This window comes from Camelus ferus, chromosome 11, assembly GCF_009834535.1.
Source record: "Camelus ferus isolate YT-003-E chromosome 11, BCGSAC_Cfer_1.0, whole genome shotgun sequence".
Classification (NCBI taxonomy): domain Eukaryota; kingdom Metazoa; phylum Chordata; class Mammalia; order Artiodactyla; family Camelidae; genus Camelus; species Camelus ferus.
This window is the reverse complement of record NC_045706.1, coordinates 8,606,249-8,629,015: the sequence shown is the minus strand read 5'-3', so window position 1 is coordinate 8,629,015 and position 22,767 is coordinate 8,606,249. Positions and strand designations below refer to the sequence as shown.

The 22,767-nt window shown below is 47.2% G+C and overlaps 1 protein-coding gene across 1 annotated transcript; it reads right to left on the bottom strand.

Annotated features, from left to right (window-relative positions):
• Positions 1–1,525: 1,525 nt before the first annotated feature.
• On the bottom strand, positions 1,526–22,555 carry LOC102524516 (major seminal plasma glycoprotein PSP-I-like). Its single transcript, XM_032492058.1, has 5 exons — positions 22,503–22,555; positions 7,433–7,453; positions 4,283–4,414; positions 2,370–2,557; positions 1,526–1,761 (listed from the first exon to the last, which is right to left on the bottom strand). Exons 1-5 carry the CDS (start codon positions 22,553–22,555, stop codon positions 1,751–1,753), a joined length of 405 nt encoding a protein of 134 aa, XP_032347949.1. The 3' UTR covers positions 1,526–1,750.
• Positions 22,556–22,767: the final 212 nt, after the last annotated feature.

Below are 22,767 nucleotides of genomic sequence, written 5' to 3'. Positions count from 1 at the left end.
AATAGGGGGGAGGTGGGGTCTCTCCGCAGACTTCGGGCAGGGTCAGAGGGTGGCTTGGGAGCAGCACTACCTGTGTCTGGACCACCTGGCCTGGAGGGACAGGGACCCTCACACACACAAATTACGTCATCCACTTTTATGGGCTGTGTTTGACTTAGCCTGCAGTTCAAGGATATGTGACTCCCATGTTAACATCAATGACAATTGTCTGGATGGCAATGCAGCACCTTACTGGAACTTTGAAAACTCATCTGTGGCTGTCACTCATCCACTCATTCATTAAGGATTACAACTTGGACCCTGAAGTTAAGAGTCTTTTAATGGTAGACCCATCCAATTAACAAACACGTGATACTCAGCAGTTAGATAACCTAGAGGGTTACAGGACGTAGATAATGGGATGAAGGAGGGAGATCTGTCCACCTGGGAGGGGTCAGGAAGCTGTGATGGTCGAGGCAGCCCATCACCTGGACCAGGATATACTAACAGGGGACCCTCAGCCATGGGCAGGTGAGACTAGAAGGGTTGGAATGATGCTTTCATGGCAAGTGGACAGTGTGCGCAGAGGCCCAGAGCTGCCTAGCAGCCTGCTGTGTCTAAAGCTCAGTGTGTGATGGCCCAGCACTGAGAGGGAGCAGAGGGGAGAAGAGATGAGAAGGGAGAGGACGGCCAGGCGGGTAAGACCAGCATGGAATTTTCCCCGAATCTGCAACATCAGCAAAGAGAACCCTCCTGCAGAGAACTCACCTGAGGAAAGGAAATCCCAGTGTGGCTTGCTGAGCTGACCTCACCAGGGTGGTCCAGACACAGGTAGTGCTGCTCCCAAGCCACCCTCTGACCCTGCCCGAAGTCTGCGGAGAGACCCCACCTCCCCCCTACTCCTGAAACAGAAAAAAGGACATGGAGGCAGTGCCAGGCCTAGGAGGGGCTGTGACGCACAGGGACCACTGTGACTTCGGATCCTCCTAACTCCTGGTCTGATAAAGGCAGCATCATCTGAGTCTGATGACCCCACAAACCTTGTGGGCTTCACGTGTCACTCTTCTCAGACCTTTAAAAGAGATTCTGATGTAGTGCAATTTATAGTTGGTTAGTGGGAATTAGAATAAATTTAACACATCCTCACTTAATATGCTTTATCTATTGCAAGAAATTTTAGCAGAGAGCCGGGCCAACATCTCAGTTCTGTGTCTGTGGAGATTTTTCCTGTGCAAATGAGAGAAATCACATATTGGCAAGATCCCATCCCAAGACAGGCTGCAGACAAATGAGAATCCTTCTTATTCAAAGGTCTTCAGAAGAGGTTTCAGTCACTGTCAGTGATGCCGGAGGCACCAACCCTGTGAAATGAGGACTTTCACACTGAAAAAAACAAATCCAGACCCAGGTAAAGAGACTTTATTCAAAATGGTCATAGCGGTAAGTAGAATGATCCAAACACAAGACTGGCAAGTATCTAAAGCTCAGGAGCAAGAAATTCTTCTTTGCAGGAAGAGACGGAGGCTGGAAAGGATGCAGAGGCAGGAGGGGCTGAGCAGGTGTGATCAGACAGGTGACCAGGAGATGTCTCTCCTCGAGGTCAGCTGATTCCAGAAGAGTCTTCAAGGAAGATTGTTCTCATTGGCAATGCTTGTATACCTTAAGCTTGAGGCAACAATTGCTAGCCTGCGGGATGGAGGACAGCTTAACCAGAGCTTAGTTAAGTCGATTTAAAAAGCATTTTCTTCTACTTGATAAGTGTGGGAAAATTTCAGGTAGTCACTAATGAGGAAACAAACAAACAAACAAACAAACAATGTTTAGGGACTGTGTCTGGTTTGTTCTAGGTTACATACATATATTTGTGTGCAGGATTATTTATATAGCAAGCATAATATAAATTTCCTCTAGTATACTATATTTATACATTCTTCTCTTTCTCTATATATAACCTATATAATTGCTATATAACTACATATGTGATATACATATACATTTTGTGTAGTATACTACGTGTACAACACATTTAAAATGAATACACTGGAAAATGCCAAAGGGGTATAATAAAATCAAGAAGAGAAATTTTATATTTGAGAGGAAATTGCCACATCATCTAGATGAAAAATAAAATTTGTAAAAATAAAATAAAATAAAATAGTAAAAGAATTGCAAATCAGGTCTTTATAACCGCAAAATCTGGGGATGCAGAAATGCTGAGCTCGAACTGGCGGATGTTTCTGGAGAGGCTCACTGCACCACACTGACTCTCGCTCACCCTGCGATGGTCAAGCTTATTTCAAGAGTTATAGGAACAGCCGCATGCCCAACTCCCACATAGCTGTGCCCAGGCAAGAGCGCACAGCAGCAGGTTCCTGTCCCCTGTTACCCACCTAGTGGATCACGAAGGAACACTATCTTATAGGAAGAGGCTGGATGGTCAGGATTTCTGCTGTACTTGACCGTCATATTTGTAGAAGAACCACGATTGGTGATGCTTAAACCTTGACAAAACTTCCCAAAGCTCTCAGATCCTGGTGGTCCGTCTAGAATTTCCACGTACTCTTTACCACAGTCGAGGCTATTGGGGCCGAAGGAAAGGCAGACATCAACGTTTGGAATCACGGTCCTTCCTGCAGGCAGCCTCCCCCACCTGGGCCTGCACACAGTCTCACAGCTTTGCTCATGAGACATTCCAGGCCTGGTGCCACAGGGAAGGAGAGTCATCATTCTGAAAAAAATGATGGTCATCCAAGACCCTCCCACCTCCACCAGAGGACTTCCCATGCACCTGGGCTGCAGGTGACTGCCTCATCTCCTGGGATCCAGGGAAGTCCAGGCAGGACTTTGGGCTCAGGAGCCACTGTCCTTCAGGCCCCTCAAGCATGACAACAGAGACAACCCTGTGGAATGTTTCCTTGGGCAGCAACCACTGTGTCAGGTGAGGGTCCCAGACAGGAGTGTGTGATGCCACTCCTGTTTCACCCTCTGCATTCCTGTCAGATGGGGCCCCGCAACCCCATCTTGGCCTCCAGGCCCAGCAGAGGGGAGAGAGGCGTCCATCTCCACCTCCTGTGGGCAAAGTGCACCTTGGATTGTCACAGTCCTGCTGAGGATTCCCATCTCTTCCTTCTCCTCATCAAGACCTGATCCCCAGCCTGTCATCCTCACTCGGCCACCAGCATGTCTCCCACACAGGAGGGAGGACCAGTCCTCTCTGGTTGAAAACAAGACAAAGGAGGGACATCTCACCAGGACACACCTGAGACCCTTAACACTAGCTTGCTCTGGGCCAGACTGATTCCTTCCCTGGTGCCAAGGACTGTCAGATGCAAAACTGATCTTTGCAGAGGTCAAAGAGACAAAATGGGGAGATTACAGAAGAACTTAGAAATGGTGATGCAGGAAATGCCCAAATTCTTCACCCCTGGGCTGTGGTTTGGGTAGAGGGTCCAAACCCTACTGTGAGGCAGGCACCTCTAGGTTGCCCTCCTCCCACAGAGCAGCTCTTGAACTGGTGGAAGTCCTGACATAGCGAAAGTTCTGGAGGCGCAGCAGCCCCTTCCTCACAAGATAGCATCACCCATGCCAGCCCCACTGTGGGATGTGTGCCACCTGGTCTGCAATTTACCAACATGGGGCTCCGGTGTTAAAATCTATGAAGACTAATCTGCTGTAGAAATGCTGCCACTCACTGCTCCGTCAGAACTGCCTTCTGTGGCTGTATCACCTCATTCACTCTTTTGAATATTTATTCATTCTTTTATTTATTTATTTACTTATTAGTTAAAAAAAATACACCTCCTTTCTTGTACATGAAACTCAGATGTAGGCAGGAGTGATGTTATGCTGTAAATTCCACCCAGAATCTGCATGGGGTAATGGATGGGGGAAAAATCAGAGAAAGATCTGCCCACATGTGGGCACAGTCAAAAAAGGAATTTCATATGTGATGGAAAAGTCCATCCTCAAGCTAAATCATGAAATACCAAATGAGGCCCCTATGCAGCAGCAGGTGAGTCTGGAAGACGTAGAAGGATGCGTTCCAGGCAGAGGGGAAAAGAGGTTAGAAGGGAGGGGAGTTCCAGCTGTATCAGGAAGGGATTTGAATGCCATGTAAGAAGACTAAAACTTATTTAGATAGCACAGGGCCATCGAGGGGTTTTCATCGGAGAGTGAGATGGTGCCAGGATGTGTTTAGATGTGTGTGCTGGATGGTACGGGGGCAACTGGAAGAGGCCAGGAGCGACACCTTCCCGTAAAACTATAACATCAGAAGAGAAAACTCATACACCTGAACACTCACTTGAGAAAGGGTATTATCACGAGAAGCTGGTAACCTGGGTCCACCTGGATGGTCCAGACACACTCAGTTTCCGGCCCCTCATAGGTGGAGATTGTGCCGTACTGGCCTCTGAGGTGGCCCCCACAGTCATGGTAATCTAAGATGGAAGGAAAGATCTCAGGCGCCCGGGAGCAGCACCAGGCCCATGGGGGACCGTGCCACCCCTGGGGCCCGCACCCCTGGGGGTCATCCTAACTTCCCAGTCCCCTGATCACAACCCAGCATCCAAGATCCAAGCCTGATGATCCACAGAATATGGTTTTCTCTTCTTTTCTCATATTTGCTCTTTTCAGAATCTTAAAGGGACCCATATTCATTAGCACACTTTGTTTTGACAGCTGAAAAGGGAAGAATTGAACACCTCATCAAAAAATAAGTTTCGTCAAATGAGGATAAAAGCAGCAGGTTCCTCCGGGGTGTTTAGGATCAAATGAGTTCATGTTTATGCCTCAACCTGCAGATCATGATGTAAATCAGTCAGTTTATTGAAAAGGCACCCACATTAGGAGGAAACCTTTCCCCTCTGGCCAGCATCCCTCCTCTGCACTCACTCCCTCTCCAGTCTATGCACTCAGTCCTGACACTGAAGACGTGACGCCCTTCAGCCCCCACCAGACTCCAGCCATCTGGAGGAGGCTCCATCCTCCTGTGACACCTGCTCCGTGGAGAGGTGGCTCCTTTCCCTGCCTGGTGAGGCTGTGGGCAGGACGGCAGAGGAGGCCCCCTGGGCTGCGGAGGAGGTGTGGTGGGGGGGGGGGAAGGGGAGGGTGGAAGCCCTGAGAAGTCAGGGGAGAGGGAACTTTAGGGATTGAGAAGAGTGGAGCACACGGTCAGGTTCAGAAACACCAAGTTCTCTTGACCAAAAAGGCCAGCGGATACTCGCCCTTCCAGGAGAGTCATTTGAACTTCAGTCCCAAAGCACATCTCTGTGTGGGAAGCAGGAAATGGTGAAATAGTGTGTCTGCACTTACTGGGGTACCAGTCATTTGAAATCGCTGTGGCTGAAAAGACATCAAAAGAGAAGAACAAAAAGAAAAGTTGGAAGTTACTGATGAATCAAGGCTTGAGCACAGACCATGCCCAAGCTGTGAGGAGGGGCTGAGTTTCAAGGGATGGGGCTGAGACCGGGAGGAGAGAGCGTGGCTGTCCTCCAGCCCAGAAGAACCTGGTCCCACAGGGGAAGGGCAGGAAGAGGGTCTGGCGCTCAGCCGTCAAGGACTCGCTCAATTGACTCCTTTCTCCTCATTTCTCCAACCCCACTGAGTCTACTGCAATGGTTCAGTCTGGAGCCAAGTCAGAAGTCGGCTCTGAGGAGGGAGATTAACGAGTCCCAGTTTTCCCCAGAATTTCCCAGTTTGAGTGTTGTAAGTCCCCTCTCCTGAGAAACCTCTCAGTCCTGACCAAAGCAAGACGTTTGATCACCCTAATTAACCTGAACTTTTCATGTAAATTCTTTATTTAGATCAATGATCAACTTGGTGATGGATACAATGAATTGAATAAAATTTTCAGCTGAAGAGGAATGAACCATCTTAATGTAAGAAAGTTTCACTGTATCAGGGACCTGAGTCAGGTGCTTGGATCAAGACCCCGATGACAATCACACCCCTACCAGGGCTGACATACCCTGAGGCTTGTCCTCCTGAACTGACCAGTGGACACAGCACAGCTCAGGAATCAGAGGGCCCTGGGTCACAGCCCTGTGGCCACGAGAGCTAGATGGCTTTGGACAATTTATTTACTCTCCCTAAGCCTCAGTCCATTCATCTGTAAAATGGGAATTTAATAGTAACTGCCCTGCTAGGTTCTGGAGGATAATCCATACGTACTTGGCTCCGTGCCCAGCCCGGGGACGTTCTCGCTAAGTTACCCGCCACTGTCAGCGCTTCATGACAATCATTTCCTCCCCCAACCAGATACTTCTTTCCTCAGTAAATGGGAATCAACAAATGCTCTGGAAACTCTTTGACCATGAATGTCAACCAGGACACTGGAGGTGCCTCTCCAGCTGCCCTTCCTGGACCCTGAGGTAGCTTTGGACTGGGGGGCCCAGTGAAACCTCCCCACCCCAGGGTGTCCATCAATATTACTTGGAAAGATATAAACAGAGGTTTGCGTGAAGGCAGACCTCACGGGAAGAATCCAAACACCCGTGTCACTTCCCGGGATGTCTGCGTCCTGGACCCTCATCTACGGGGAACTCCTCTGATCTGGAATCTGACGTCCAGGCTTTGAAACAAGGAGAACATGAGGCCCCTTGTGGGACCCCACAACGTGCCAGCTTCGCGTACTGACGATTTGTCAGAAGGCACTTGAAACACAGCAGATGCAGGAAGGGCTGTGACGCACCGCTTCCACCGGCAAGCCGCGCACAGCCTCTCCCGGGAGCGGGAGCGGGGGCGCGGCGGCTGGCCTGCACCAGCGGGGGAGGACGCAGGAGCCCGCGGGCGGCTGACAGGGTCTGTGCTCACGCCCCGCCCGCCTCCCCCTTTCCTCCTCTCGGCCCCCCGCACAGCCCTCACCGCCCACAGCCGACCGCCCCAGCCCCAGCCCTTTGTCCGTCATCTTCTTCCCAAATGTCTAAAAGGCATAAGGGTTCCTACTCTGGTCGCTTCTCCAGCTCTTCCTGGTTTGTGAAGACCCCGGGCCCAGGGACAAGGAAAGACTTGGCACAATGTGTGCTCCTCTCCTGTGCTACTAAGTCACCTTAATTCTTAGGCTCCGCAGAGACCCTGAGAGGGAGGAGGAGAGCTTTTTCCTCCCCTGCAGCTCAGATTAACAGCCAAACCCCGCTTCAGGCTGTGAGTCCCCTCAGGGGACACTCCTGCTTCCGCCGTGAGCGCCCCCACGTTTGCACAGGGTGTATATCCACGGGCCTCTCAGGGCTCTGGCAGCCCGCCCAGCGGCCCCCAGGGCGCTGGCAGCCCTCAGCAGAGGCTCAGAGAGCCCGGGGACTTCATCAGGTCGCACAGCGTTGAGTCTCTCAGGCTGCGAGCCAGTCCCCCCTACTTCTTAGCAAGCTGCCCATTGCTGCTGACCTCACCCGAAACAATAAAGCATATGTGATTGCCTCCAGCCACGGCGTCAGGGCGCCGTGGTCTGTGGTTTGGAGGCCCCTTGGATTGCGCTGATCTGCACCAAAGCCTTTAAGCTGCTATCTGGGAGGGACAGGTGACGGTCCTCCCCATCTGGCTAATAGCCTTCACCAAGGAGGGCAGACAGAGGAGGGCACTGGGTTTTGAATGTATCTGGCCAGGTGGGTAGAGGAGTGGAGGAGAGGGGAGGGTGAGGGGAGCAGGGACAGCAGATGAGTGAGAAGAGGACGAAAGAAGGAGCAGGAGAGAAAAGGGGGAAGGAAGAAAAGAAGGACAGAGCAGGACAGAGAGAGCGAACGAGGGAGAAAGAGATCAAGGTTTCCCTGAAGAAATGGACGCCTTTTTCCCTCCCAGCATCCGGAATCAGAGCTGGTCCCCCTGCTGAATTCACTGCAGTCCCAGCACCCAGCTCTCTGTAGGGCGAGTGCCTCTCCTGCCAGTGTGAAGGAAAAGCCCAGCTGGGCTAACAAGCTGAGTCACAAATCTAAGTGTGATAAGGGTTGGTTTACTGATCTAAGTTCTGCCGGGCTAACTCATAAATCTGAAGTTTAGTGTCAGTTTACTGGGCTAACAAGCTAACTCGTAAATCCAAGCTCAACAAGTGTCAGTAACGTGATCTGTTCCAAATTGATAAGCTCCAGTGTACTGATTCCTTGCTTTTTGTTGTTTGAGCCTTATTGCCTAATAGCCCCATATTTGTAATTAACCCTATAAAACCTCATGTGCACGTCTTGGAGGTGCTCAGAGCTTCGGAGCAGAAGCCCCTCTGAGCCCGCAGGCGTAATAAATCTGAGTACTCCAGCCCTCTGAGTGGTGCTTGTTTCTTGGCTGGCCTGTCATTTCCATAACACCAGGACACCCTCAGCCCCTGCTGGGAGCTGCTGTTTCCTGCTGTTCATCCCTGAACCTGCGTTGCCGCCATGTCTCAGTCCTTGGGGACAGAGGCAGAGAGATCCCATCTGCTGTGGGGCTTCTCCAGGGACCCCATGTCCCCCTAAGGTGACCCCTCCAACTCAGTTCAAGCCAGGGTCCCCCCTCCAGCACCCACCCAGTCACACCTCAGAAAACACCTCCACAGCAAAGCCACATCTGATTGACCTCATCCCTGTCTGATCTGTGCCCCGCTGCCCCACAGGACATCCCAGGGTGCGTTTGCTTAAGGCAGGAGGGAAGCAGGGAGCCAGGGAGGCCCATGAAACAAATATCCAAACAGGGACAGGGGAGCTCAGAAAATATTTATAAGACCTGGTGGCCTCAGCCCCTGGATCCTGGGCATCCTGCTGGCCCCTCCCCCGCTGCCCAGGGTGAGGGAGGCAGTTTGTTGGAGGGGAGTATTTTGAAGACTATCACTCCCAGAGCTTCTTTGTCAGCATCAATCAATTTCTACAGAATCCCTAGGCTGGACAGGAAGCAGAGAGGGGCCTAGGACCCAGGGACTCGGGGCCAGGCTTTACCTGTACTGAGCAGCAAGGCCCAAGGGATGGCGCGGGACAGCTTCATCTCAGCAGGCCTGGCAGCAGCCCCAGGAGCGAGCCTGGCCCTGGGCCCAGGCTATATAGACAGCTGCTGCCACCCTGGTCCCCGCCCCTCCCCCCGGGGCCCAGGCTAGCAGCGCTGCAGGAGCTCAGGGCCCAGAGGGAGCCCTGGTTTCAGAGGGAAGGGTGGGACCTGCTGTCACCACTCGTCTCCCTCAGACTCTCCCTGTTCCTCTCTCACCTGGACTGGGAAGCGTGGCCAGTTTCTTCTCCTCCTCTCCTCTTTCTGTGGTCCTGGGTGAAGAGTGACAAGTTGGCCACAGGCCACTGGGACCTCCTGTTTGGGGACCCTCCCGCCTGGGGTTAAGGTCCAGCACTTCCACCTCTATGAACCTGCGTAAGCCTCACAACAGCTTGGACAGGGGAGGAACGGGGACCCAGAGACCAAGGGACAGGCCCACGTCACAGGGTGACAGTGACAGAACCAGGATGAGGTCTGACCTCCTGGCTGCCTGGTGTCTCTGGGAGCCCTCCTGTGTCACTAGGGGCAAAAGCACATAAACAGCCCCCGTTGCTCTGGGTGGGAGTCAGAGCTGAGGGGGCAGCCGTAGTGGGTGTATCCACGAGGATGACACGTGTACACAGTCGACTTTCCTCTTTAAAATAACAAGACCGCATGATCCGTTCAGGCCCCTGTTGAAGACAGAGTTGAAGTTTCCCAACTGGTTACAAAGAGTTTCCATAAGCCCAGCATTTCACTAAGTATTTACCCAAGGAAATGAAAATATATGTCCATAAGAGATACTTGTGCATGAATATTCATAGCAGCTTTATTCATCAGAGTCAAAGAGAGAAGCAAGTCAAATGACCATCCACTGATGGATGGCTACATAAACCATGTTCCGTCCATTACAATGGAAGTCATTCATCTATAAAAAGCAATGACAGCCCAACTGCCTTCCAAGGAGCATTGCCAGTCACACAGCAACCAGCAGCACACGGGAGTCCATTTTTCTGAAATCTAAATCTAAACAACTCTGGGTTTTACTGATTCTTTCAAAACATCTTGCTGATTAAAAATACTTGAAATATTATCTTTTTTAAGAATGTGCGTTTCTCCAGGTGCCAACGGACTTGGCCACTTTTCCTATGTTTCTAGTCCAACTGCAGCTCTTTCGTGAAATGCCGATTTATCCATATCTTTTGGCCAACTTTCTATTATTATTGCATCACTGAGCTTTTTCTTACAGATTATGGAGGAGTTCCTGTCCTCTCCAACCCATATCTTTCTTACAGAGGCCTTATGGGTTCACAGTGTGAAGGAGATTCCAGCTCAATTAGAACACAGGGAAGCTGCCTTGAGCCATCTCGTCACTCAAAGCTCCCCTGGCTGATGAATAAAGGAGGAAGCAAATTGGAAGTTTTTCCCTCTCAGAATACAAGGCTAATTCTGCTTCAGCGGTTAAGCTCCCTGCTTATTACTACTAGAATATGTCATATTTCCTCACAGTTCTCCTTCAATTTAGAATCTCCCTTTCCTAATCTTTGCAAGATCTCCTTACAGTCCCTTACCCTCAAAACACTCCCTGGCCCTGGCCTGCGGGGAGGACAAAGTGTCTCCCCAGTTGGGTAAATGCCCGGATGGAGCAAACAGGGGAACCACGGGGAGAAGGCAGCTCCTCATCCTCCATCACAGCCCAAGGAGCCTGCCTTCAGCTCCAGCGTGTCAGGCCTGCTCCTCCCAGCAGCGTCCCAGCAGGGCTGTGGCCGCCTGGGGAGGAAAAGCAGGCACAGTCCCTTTGCCAGGGGACACTCAGGAATCAACGTCCTAGGTTCCTAAAGTCACAACATCCTCTGGAGGACACTTACAGGTCAACAGCAGATTTTGAGGTTTTGTGTCCCTTGGATGTTTGTCCCTTAAATTTGCACCTAGATTCTGAGGGCCCTGAACCAGCCCGGTTTCTCCCCTTCTAGGCTCCTCCCTTGCACACGGCCCCTGCCCCTCTTTCCTCTCCTCCGTGAGATGCAGCAGTTGTCTCCACTTTGCCCCTGAGTGTCCTCCATCCCGTCAGAGCTTTCCAGTCACTCTCTCTCTGCACCGTCCCATGGATGGGTGTTCTCTCCTCCCCAGCACCAGGCTCTCACTCTCACGGAAGGACTGAAGGGTGTGTTGGGCAGTGTGTAAGCTGCCCCCGAGCATGGATTCCCTCCGTGTTGATAGAGAACCACAATTTCATTCAGTTTCTGTTCCCGCCTGCCTGTCCCATGGGCCTTGGGAGAAGCTGAGCCCAGACCCAGCTCTGAGAACTGGCCTCAGTGGTGGAGGAGGTGGTGTGAGCGCCACCAGGAGGCTCCCTGTCCTGCTCAGTGATGGTGCAGGAAGGAGCATGTCCCCCAAACGGGCCAGTGAAGTGAAGGAAAGGTCTGGCTGCAGGGGAGCGGGGACATGTCTGCTCTCTGCTTCCTACCAGCTGAGAGTGAAGCCAGCTCACAAGGGAGGCAGAGCAAGAGGATGGCGGGGATGCCAGTCCAGAGCCACCGGGCACCTTCACCCCCAAAGCCTGCACTCTCCCAGCCGCAGGGTCATCCCCTGCTCTGTTCTGTAAGGCATGTGAGATGGGGTTTCTGTCACATGCAGCACAAACATCCTCAGTCCTTCAAGGTCCTTTAATCCAAGGACAGATAGCGATTCTAAAAGATTCCTTAGAGAGACTTAAAAGAGGAACAGTCTATGTTCTGTTTGAACCCCTTTCCCCTGCAAGCTGAGCAATCCTGCTCCATCTCTGTGCTTCTCGTGGCGTAAAACGGAAAATGACTGAAGCTTCCAATGCACGATTGACTAAAGTTGATGACAGCCGTTCTGTCTTGCTCTGAACTTAAGTGGAATTTCCTCTGAAGTCTTCCCAGTAAATTAGATCATTTGCTGCAAGTTTTTTATGGTTGCACATGACATTAAGCTTGTTCCCTTCAGGGACTGATTTCTAAGAATTTTACTTAATATCATTAATAGTTACTGAATTTTGTTAAATTTGTTTTAGGAGTACTTTTTACACTACCAAATGCAATTTCAAAAATTATACTCTATTCTATTTTTTAATCATATTTTTGCATCTATGCTTTAAAATTAGGTTGCCTACAGTTTTTTCCTGTACTGTTCTTGTCCATTACTAGGATCAGATTATAGCCATATCGGATTATTCTTAATCTATACAGTGAGTTCGGTAGCTTTTGCACTTCCTCTAAGATAGTTCCAATAAGTTAAAAGTCATTGAAGATAGTGATATTTCCTTGTCAAACTGTCTGGAACTATCATCTTTTTGAGAAGAAACCTTTTCATTACTAATTTAATTTTTTAGGCAAACAATAAATATTTATGGAGTCAAAGAACCAATGAACAGATTGATGATAAAAGACTTACTTTTAGAGAAATCAATCTCTTTACTCTTTTATTCACCCCGCATGGAGCCCTAACTTAGAGGGGCACCCTACTCTCACCTGCACCACCACCTCTTAAAATAAGACAGAACTGCCTAGCTGACTGACTCATTCTAGGGACTGAGAATGATTCAGTAAGTTTTTGGATGGTGTGCTATAATTTGTTGTCTTCTCATTCCAATCTATGTTTGTCTCTCCCTTTTACTGATCTCTTACTTTAACATTCTAATCTGAATCTCTTTCCACAGCTACCAACTCAATTACATATATGTGTGTGTGTGTGTATTTTTTATTGAAGTATAGTCAGTTTACAATGTTGTGTCAACTTCTGGTGTACAGCATAAAGCTTCAGTCATACATGAACATACATATATTTGTTTTCATATTCTTTTTCACCATAGGTTACTACACGATATTGAATATAGTTCCCTGTGCTATACAGTATGGACTTGTTTATCTGTTTTATATATATCAGTTAGTATCTGCAAATATCTCAAACTCCCAATTGATCCCAACTTAGTTTTTAATAAACTTCTGGGGAAGTTTGAGATGGGAGAAATGAAGGACTTCAGGAAGTGTTACCCCAGAATATGCTGCTTTGACATGTTAAATATTTTGAACTAAAGGAATTTGGGAAAGAGCAGATGCAAAAAGCACTCAGACTTTCCTTTCTCTTCTTGAAAGCACAAGATGAAAATCCTATGACAATGATGCCCTGCCCCTACCTGGAGGAAGGGAAGTCTTCTCATCAGATAGGGAGTTGAGAGTGAGAGAAATCTGTACAAACAGACCTTGTTAAAATGCCTCTTACTTGCCTTTGGTCTCCTCTTATATTTCAGTTACTTTTCTACCCTTGACACTGTTTCTCACCTAGTACATAAGCACTCGGGACTGGCCATTTTTTTTGGCTTTCACTTTCTTACAGAGACTCCCATGTAGGTATAAAATGAAATTTGTAAGCTTTCTCCTGTTAATCTGTCTTACGTCACTTTAATTGTTAGACCCAGTGGAAGATTCTATGAAGGAAGAAAAGAAATTTTTCCTCCTTTACCCCACCATATTCCTTTTTTTCCTCTTAGTGCCATCATATTGCTTTGTAGTTATTATGTTAGGCACGCAGTTTATGATTCTTATAGCTTCTTGATGTAGTATTGTTTTCATTATTATTAGTATCTTTATAATTTGTCTGTGCATTAAACATTATATTATTTGGTATTAATATTTCAAATTCATCATATCTTTGGAGAGATGGTTTCTCATTCTCATCACAATTTTAAACCTTTCTGTGCTTTTGTTATGGGAATGCCTCTTGGAATGTAGAATATATTTAGATTTTTAAATATTTTCTATTTAATTAATTTGTCTTTAAATTTTTATTACAGTGTAATATTTACATGCATACATACATATAAACGTGTATATATCTTAAGTGTGCAGCTAATTTTCAGCATCCAAGAAATCCCATAATGACCACTCCCAGTCATTGAAGCACCTCCCCCAAGTTAGCCATTACCCTGGCTTTGCGCAGTATGAATTAGCCTTGTGTGTTCTGAGCTTCATATACACAAAACCCTTCAGGATGTATCCTTTATATCTGGCTTTTTTCATTCTATATCATGTTTCTGAGATTCATTGATGCTTTTTTTGTGTGTAGCACAAACCATTTGTTCTCGTTGTTGAATAGTATTCCTTTATGTGAATGTACAGTATTTTCCACCATATTGATCTGGTGGGAATTTGGGTTGGCTCAGTATTCTGCTTAATGGTGCTACTGTAAGTGTTCTAATACCTGTTATTGAGTGACCCCATGAAAGCATTTCTATTTGCTGTATAGTGAGAAGAATTATAATACACACTCTTATACTTTAACAGATATTATCTAACAGTTTTCCAAAGTGATTATACCAATTCATCCTCCCAACACTTATACATAATAATCTGCATTTTAATTTTATATTTTAATATTGAATTATGTATTTAAGTTTATATTTTAGTAAAATCCATTTTTTATGATCACATACATATTTTGAACTTTGCCTACATTCTTGTGTTTTTTTTTAAAATCTTTTCCTTAAATTCTTTTTTGTCCTCTTCATGCCTTCTCTTAACTTGTTAAAGAGTTCTGTTTTTCTTTATTTTCTTTTAATGATTTGGAGAGAATTTTACATTTTTAGTGGTTACATTAATAATTTAAAAAACACTATCATATTATAGTTTTTTTCTAGTAAAGCCTACAGTTATTTCACATCTAGAGTGTCCTTCAAAATACACAGAATTGAGCACGCAATAGCCACTCACTGAGTAACTCCCGTCTTGTTACCATGTTGAGATTTTTTAAACTGATCATTTAACCCATCAAAGTTAGTCTTTGGGCAGTCAATGCATAATTAAAGATAAGCTATTGTCTTAAATTTTATGCTCACTATTGTTCTTATATTCTCTCTGAACTTTCCCTCTTTCAGAATGCTATTTTTTAATAATTCTCCTAGTGAAGTCAGTGGATGGTGAGCACATTTTGTCTTTGGTCGTGTCACTCTGGTTGGGTTTGAAGTTCTAGCGTTCTGGTTATTTTTTCTTGCCCTTTGAAGGTGATGTTTCTTTGTCTTCTGGCTCCTGTGATTGCCAATGAGAAGCTAACTGTTTAGCTGCCATTTCTTTGTATACTATCTGTATCTCTAATCTGAACTTTTAGAGTTATAATGCAGTGCATCTCTTAGGACATTTATTTTTATTTCTGAATCGATCTTACTCAGAGCCTCTCCAGTCTGAGGATTCATAATTTCCATCTACTCTAGAAAATTTTGCCAAAACTCATCAAGTATCTCTTATCTGAATTCCATCCCCCTCTTCCTTGTGAGTTGCTATAGAATGAATTCTGATGTCTCTCAACCCATCCTCCATATTTCTTTCATTAAAAGAAACTCTTTATCTTCTCTTGTAGCAGTACATTAATCCCAAAGTTTCCTCCAAATCGTTCATTTGATCTTGGACCATGTACCGCCTATACTGTATCCCGTGTATTCCAGTTTTTATTTCCATGACTATACTTTTCATTCCTGACATTTCTAATTAATTTCTTTGCTCAGCCACCTGTTCTCTTGCTGATGTGCAGCAACTAATTTTTTTCTCTTAGAATAAAACTTACAGCACCTTTGTTCTTCCTACCCATTCTTTGCTTCTCATTTCTTCCTGGTGTGCAGTAGTCAGGACAGTCAGAGGTGACTGGGAGGGGTGCCACAGAGATGCACCTCAGCATTGTGTCCAGCAGTGCCTGGGGACACAGAGTGCTGAAGGAGAAGGAGGAGCAGTGAGGCGCGGAGGCAGCGTGCCTGCTGGCTCAAGTTCATAGGACGCTGAGGCTGTGGTGGGAAGGTGATGGCAGCTGAAGAAACTGGCATTGTTTGGGGACTGTAAAACTGAGCAAATTAGTAAGCTGAGTAAGTAAGTATGTTGATATTAGGGAAAACCAAAGGTATTTACAAACATAAATGTAGAAATCATAGACAGATCTAAGATGTTTGAAATAAAATTGAAATTAGCATATGTCATCATAGTGATACATATATGCGGATGTATGTATAGAAACACTGATATAGAAGGAGTTATAGATGTATGTATATGATGTGTGTGAAGATACAAATGTACATAAGTATATTTCCCAGCTCTGCCCTCTGAGAGGACCTAGAAGTAATGATCCCAGTAGCAATGAGCACGCCAAGCACCACAATTTGGTTTCTAAAAAGTGTGCCCTGCTTAAAGGAATCACTACTCCTTGGAGAAATGGCTCATTGCAAGGGCTGAGGTAGGGGAAGTTCAAGACGAACCTGGACATCATCTTCTATTAGAAAATAAAGCAATGCACAAAGAATGATGGGGATATGTTCAAAGGACTCAGGAGCCAGCTAGAAGCAGCCCCCATGGTCAAATATGATACAACATGAATATCAAAATAGATAATGATAATAACGAAGTAAAACCATAGATAAAACAGAAGATAATGAGTGCATATCGGTATTAAGCAGAAAATTAACAATAAATAAGAAAGCAGAAAGGGGAAACGCTCCCTTAGAGTAAAAGGCCAAGGAATAATTGTGGAGGAAGTGATGTAAATAAAAAAATCATTTCATAACGATCTTAGTTTTCTTGGATTTCAGACACCTGTTGTCCGAATTCAAGCAGGAGTTGTCAGTAGAAACCAATACTACTGAGAGAGATTTAAACAGAAGAAGCATAGTAAAAAAAATCTCAACTCACCTTTCCACAAAATGGTAAGCAAATACAAAGGCAAAGATGTGGCCTTGCCCTGGAGAAACCAGACAGCTGCCGACATGAGCGGACACACAAGGTCAAGGTCACTGTGGGGGGTATGGGTGAGCCTGATGTGTCCCCCTGATGTGATGCACTGAAGGAGCAGAGCACCACTCCTGTGATAATCTTGCTAAGAAACATCTTCTGACCCAGACGGAGAGCCACTCTGTAGCCTGCAAGTCCTGCATCTTGAAAACCATCAAGGACATGAAAGGCAGGCGAGGACGAGGGAATCTGTCAGATTGGCAGATACTTAAGAGACATGAGCCCTGAATGCTGTATGTGCTGCTGGGTGGTGCCTCAGCTGAAAATGAAACCAACATTCAGGGGACAGTTGGTAAAATCCTAATGAGTTCTGTGGCCTGGACGAGAGGGCTATTACCAGAACTGATTTCTTGAATTGGTGATGATGCAGAAAGGCGACTTTGTTCTGACTTATTGAGGAGTAATGGGGCATCTTGTCGATAGCTTACTCTCAAATGGTTTAGAAAATTACTAATGACAACAAGAATAAATAGAGATGGAGACAGGATGATGGAGCAAATGCAGTGAGGGGCTAGTTAGGGGACCTGCTTTAGGGAGATGCGAGAGTCCTTTGTGTGATACTTACATCTCTTCTGTGAGTTTGAAAATATTTCACAGTAAATTATTTAAGAAAAAATAACAAGTTATACCTTCAATGACACCATTGGCTACCATCAAGGTTCTTATTTCAGTCTTTGCAAGACTGTTCTTAGAATTAGTGTGAAGTGACAAAGTAAACCCACCAGGACAGAAGCAGACTGGTGGTGGCAAGGGGCTGGGGGTGGAGGGGAAAGGAGACGGCCATTTAGGGTAGTGGGGGCTTCATTTAGGGCTGGTGAAGAGGCATTGGCACTAGATAGAGGTGGTGGTTGCACAACATGGTGCTTATACCAAATTCCACTGAAGTACAGTTTAAAATGGTTCATTTTATGTTATGTACATTTCATTTTGTTAGAAAAATTTCCCCGAACAAACTAATTCAGAGTGAATTTCTGTTCCAGTTTTTGCTTTCGCTGGCAACATGCTTAGCATTTCATTCACGTGTTGTAATTTAGTTTGACAGGTCCGTTTGGAGTGGGATGTTTTAATGAATCTCTGTGTCTCTCTGACCCCCTCCCCTGGCCCTGGCCCAGTGCTCCACCCCCACGCTCTCCTCTCCTGGTCTTACTGGTTTGACAGTTGCCTCCACGTGGCTCTTTCCTGGGCCCAGAGCCCAAAACCATCTGAACCTCCTGCAGAGATACTGGGGAAAGGGCAGATCTAGTCAGAGATCTAGTCAGAGACCCAGGAGCGCCTGGGCTGGGTCTGTCTTCCGCCTCCCATGGCAGTGGCCCCAGGTCCAGCAGAAGATTTCCATCAGCCTCCCTTAGCGGGTGGTCGCTGGGTGGGTCTATGTACTTAAGCCCCTGCCTGGTTGGCTGGCTCCTGGCCCTTGCAACACGTCCTGTCAGTGGGAGACACAGGGGTCCCAGGTCTCACGTGGCCCCAGAGTTTTACAGCACTGGCCATCTTTGTTTCATCAACGTTTCTGGACTGTGGAAACACTATTGTATTTAAACCCATGTGAACTTTTTGTGTTTTTTCTATGTTATCCATATTCTTTGTGTCAAATGCCAGGGAGATTTTTCCAGCAGGAACTCACTGCAGCCTCTTCACCTAAAGTCAAAAGAGTGTTTCTTGAAGTAGCTAATTCCCCACTGTCACCACCCCCCCACCACTTCCACCCGGCCAACCAAAAGCTCCTGAGTGGTTCTCAGGCTTGAAAATTACTAAGATTCTAAAACATCTAAGCCATTTTAAACCTTGAACCTGTTTTTACCTTTTGCCCTGAGGCACTTTGGAACATGCCACCCCAGTAGGCTCAGGCGTCACTGACGATTTGGAATTAAAAGAGAATGAAAAAGAGCAAGTCCAAGAGTAACTTTCTGACCTTTTTTCCATTTCTTAAAATAAGGAGGTGAAAATGCCATGGAAACCTGTCCTCTCTGTGCCAGAAGGAAGGAAGATTCTTATCACCAGGACTAGGAACTGATATCTAGAAAATTCTGTACGCACAGATCCTGATGGAATAATTCTTACCTTCTCCCTCCCACAGAGTGTGCTTACTTTTCCACAGCTGCCTCTCCTTGTTGAACCACATCTGAAAGCAAGTAGGTTTGAGGGGGTTTCTTTCCTTATGGAGTCTCCCATGTCACGTGAACTTGCATTAAGTAAACCTGTGTGCTTTTCTCCTGTTGAGTCATCTTCTATGAACTGAAGTCGCAGGTCCAGCCACACAAAACCCTGAGAAGGTGAAGACAACTTTTGCCTCCCCTACAGCCAAACTGAATCTGTTCTTTGACCCTAGGGACCAAAATAAAAAAACGGACCAGACACTGACCTGAGCTAAGGACAGTCTCCAAAAGTCCTGCACAGATAGCCAAGCCTGGGGATAAGAAACCCATGTCCTGCGGTTTAAGTGGGAAAACGTGACACTTACCCTTTGTGACTGGAATTGATGGATCCCACAAGTCTATTAATAAAAATAAGCATTTTAAGGAAATTATGTGATAAATTTTAGTTCCATGGTCCTTAGTACTATAGAGAAAGTAAATCCTTCTCCTTTGCAGGACTTCTCAGAGCCTTGACCTTTCCCACTTACACTGTGATGGTCCAAATGGGCTGGAGTACACAGCACTTCCCAACATATTTGGCACCAGATATGTTCTCTGTGCCATGAAGATCATTTTGGGGATTGCTCTCAATGCGAGGGAATCCTTTAACAGACAAACGTTTGTAGGAGTGCTACTTGGCCACATCAGTAACATGGTCACAGTGCTCCATGGGACGACCGGGATAGTTATTGTCAGCCAAAATGACCAGGGGAACTAATCCTGTTCCCCCACAGAAGCAGAGGCAGCAGGTGATGACAGGAGACCAGAGGGGCCCTCCAGGCAGAGCTGAGTGACAGCCAGGGTCCTGGGAACTCAGCTGGTCACCGAAACAAATTCCAGAGTCCTCCCAGGGACACCCCTCCCCAGGAGGGGCCTGCCCTCCTCCTTCTCCTTCTGGGAACTGAGAGGGGGGATTGCAGAGAGGAATCTTGCTGGGTTGCTCTGCAGGGATGCACCTCCGAAGGTAGGATTGATTTGCGAAGCTGCAAGAAGGAGGACGCAGGGTCAGCCTGGACGCCCAGGATGTGCTGCAGTGAACCCTTCAGGCTCCTGAGAGAGATGCTGAGGGCCCGCCCCTCCCTGGCTGGAGAAGGGTGATCTGGGACTTGTCCAGAAGAGCTGAATATTAAATGTCAACCTCAGATGTTAGTCTCCACAAAAAAAAGAAAGGTTTTGGGGGAATTCATTCTTACAACCTTAGCGTCGTCATATTGTATTACGTTACACCCCTTGTCTCCCTAAGGAAAGTGCTGTAGCAGACACAGGAAATTCAGGGACCAGCTGCTATTGGTGATGTTAAAAAGGAAACCACCCATCTTTCAGAGAAGCTCAGGGTGATGAGAGCCCAGGGCAAAGAAGAACTCTTTCCTGGAGAAAACCACACGCTAACACAGAGGTCCAATGTCTTGGAAGCACACCTGAGCAGATGACATTTGCACCTTCCATGGACACGATCATGGGAGAGCCAGTCATTGTGGACGCGCATCCACAGGGAGGGCTGGTGCCTGAACTTCACCTCATCCAGGAAATCTGCCCTTCATGTTGACAGAACCAGGCATTTCCTGGGTCGCTGTGGTCCAGCCACAGTCCAGCCTCCTGCACACTCCATCACTTCACACAGATTCCACTGTCCTCTCACACGGTGCCCCCAGGAGCCTAGTCCAGGACCTCCAAACTGCCTTGACTCTGATTTCTTTCATTCATCACCCTCAGGGCTAATCAGGATACTGTCACTAGTGGGGACTCGTGGCACAAGATAGTCCCATCCATGGCTAGCCTACAGGATCCATCCCTAAAGCATGGCTAGACCTGGCCCAGGACAATGACCTGTAGGGACAATGACTGATCTAGACTCCCTTGAAGAGCATGTCCTTTGCCTGGAGCTACAGCCAGTTGCCTGAGAGCCCAAGAGGGCAAGCAACATGCATGAATTTGAGGCTCTCTTGGATCTTCATTGAACAGCCAGAAATGTCCCACCAGCCACTGAGTTTTCTGACAGGAATGTAGACGCCACTCCGTGGTTTCTGCTTGCCCCTCCCCAGCAGATAACAGGGAGGTGGGACTGCACGGCTCCAAAAGCCAAGCTTGTCCTGTGAGACTCAAGGCAGAGGCAATGGGCAATGTCATGTTCATCTCTGTCTAGCGTGTGACTAAGAGCATGTAGCATTTCCTACTGCTGGGGAGGGTTGTCCCTCCTCTTCTCTCTCAGGTCCTCAAAGCCCCTCTACTCTTAACATCTCATCTCCCTCCTTCAACCTCACTCAGCCACGAGCACGTTCCCTGCTCATAGGAGACAGGCTAGATGCTCTAGGGGATACAGCAAGACAAAGGGGAGACACCCAGAAGGGACACATGCATGAGGACTTTCTGCACTAGTTTTACTGTTGCCCAAGCTGAGCTTTCTCAGAGGCAAGGACAGGAAGAGCCAAAAGTCTTTGCAAAGGACAAGGGGTCAGTGCAGGCGTCTTCTAAGAGCAGTCCATCGTCCGAACCCTTGAGAAATCATATGACCCATGGGAAATGTCCTCAGTCTTTTTCTCTTTCTGTCTCTTTCTTGATTCTTGACCATACTGTCTTTTTCAAGCTTACAGAAGCAAAGTCTGAGTAGACAGCCAAAGCCCAGTTTTTGAGGCAGCCATCAGCAAGGTGCCCATCATCCTAGGGCAAAATCCAAGTAATGTAGTGAAGATTCTTACCCCACAGCAGGTCTGGAGGGACAGAGGCTCTTCACTGCAGAGATTACATCACCTACCTTAATGGCTGGCATTTGACTTAGCCTATAGTTGAAAGAAATGTGACTCCCATGTTAACATTGTTGAAGACTGTCTGGGAGAGAAACGCAGTACCTAACCGGAACATTAAAAATGTATCTGTGGTCCTGAGACGGGAGGGAAGCAGGCAGGGCGCAGCCACTCAAGGAATGACAGCAATTTAACACTAAAATGGTGGAAGATTCACCAAAACGGTGGAAGATTCACCTCCTAGTTGGCCTTGAGGATTAAGAGGTTTGTCTTCTAGTAGACCTCGAGCTGCATTATGTGCTCATTGTAACAGCGTGATCAAATAACATGCCCGCAGGCGCCATGACAGCCCCAAGTCTAAATGCAAAAGGCCAAAGAATGGGTGGCCCAATTCCTGGTAATCTCAGCCCCTTCCCCAGGGCAGTTGCAATGATCCCACCTGTAGACCTGTGAAGCTACTGAGCCCATAAAAACTGACAACAGCACGCCTGGTGGCCCTTTTCACTCCCTCCTCTTTGGAGATGGCCTGCACCCTGTCTATGGAGTGTGTACCTACTTTTACTTTAACCTGAGCACCCAATTCCCACACCTCTTTCCTTACACTCTATGCAGTATGTACCTCTCTAAATAAATCCACCTTTACTCAACGGTGGCTCACACTTGAATTCTTTCCTGCGTGAAGCCAAGGACCCACACGTGGTGGGGCATGTCCCAGGGGCTCAGCCGAGACCTGGGACATGGCCCTCCTCATGCCCCACATATGTTTTCCTGCATCAGTCCTATCACTTATTCACTGATTCATTCACTTAAAAATTACGACGTGGAACCTTAAAATTAGAGTTCTACCATGGTACACCCTTCCAATTTACAAACAAATGATACTGAAAATTTAAGCAACTTAGAGATTTACACGAAGTTAGTGATGGGGAAAAGGAGAGAGATCTGCTCACCTGGGAGGGATCAGGAGGATGTTAAGGTAGAGGTAACCCTTCACCTGAACCATCATATGTAACAGGGGACCCTCGGGGTGGACAGGTGAGTCTGGAAGGGCTGGAACGATGCATTCCTGGCAGAGGGGACAGTGCGAGCACAGGCACGGAGCTGCACAACGTCTGCAGGGTCCACAGCTCAGTGTGTGGTGGTTTATCAATGAGAAGGGGCAGAGGGCAGAAGAAGTTAGAAGGGAGGGAAGCAGATCAGGAAAGATTTTAGTTA

Coding starts and splice junctions, on each gene's coding strand:
- LOC102524516 (XM_032492058.1), bottom strand. CDS start 22,555: ATGGTTCAGGTGAAGGGTTACCTCTACCTTAACATCCTCCTGATCCCT. Junction 7,454..22,502: donor ATCCTCCTGATCCCTCCCAG/GTGAGCAGATCT, acceptor GCTTTGGTGCAG/ATCAGCGCAATCCAAGGGGC. Junction 2,558..4,282: donor GTGATAATACCCTTTCTCAA/GTGAGTGTTCAG, acceptor CGGCCCCAATAG/CCTCGACTGTGGTAAAGAGT.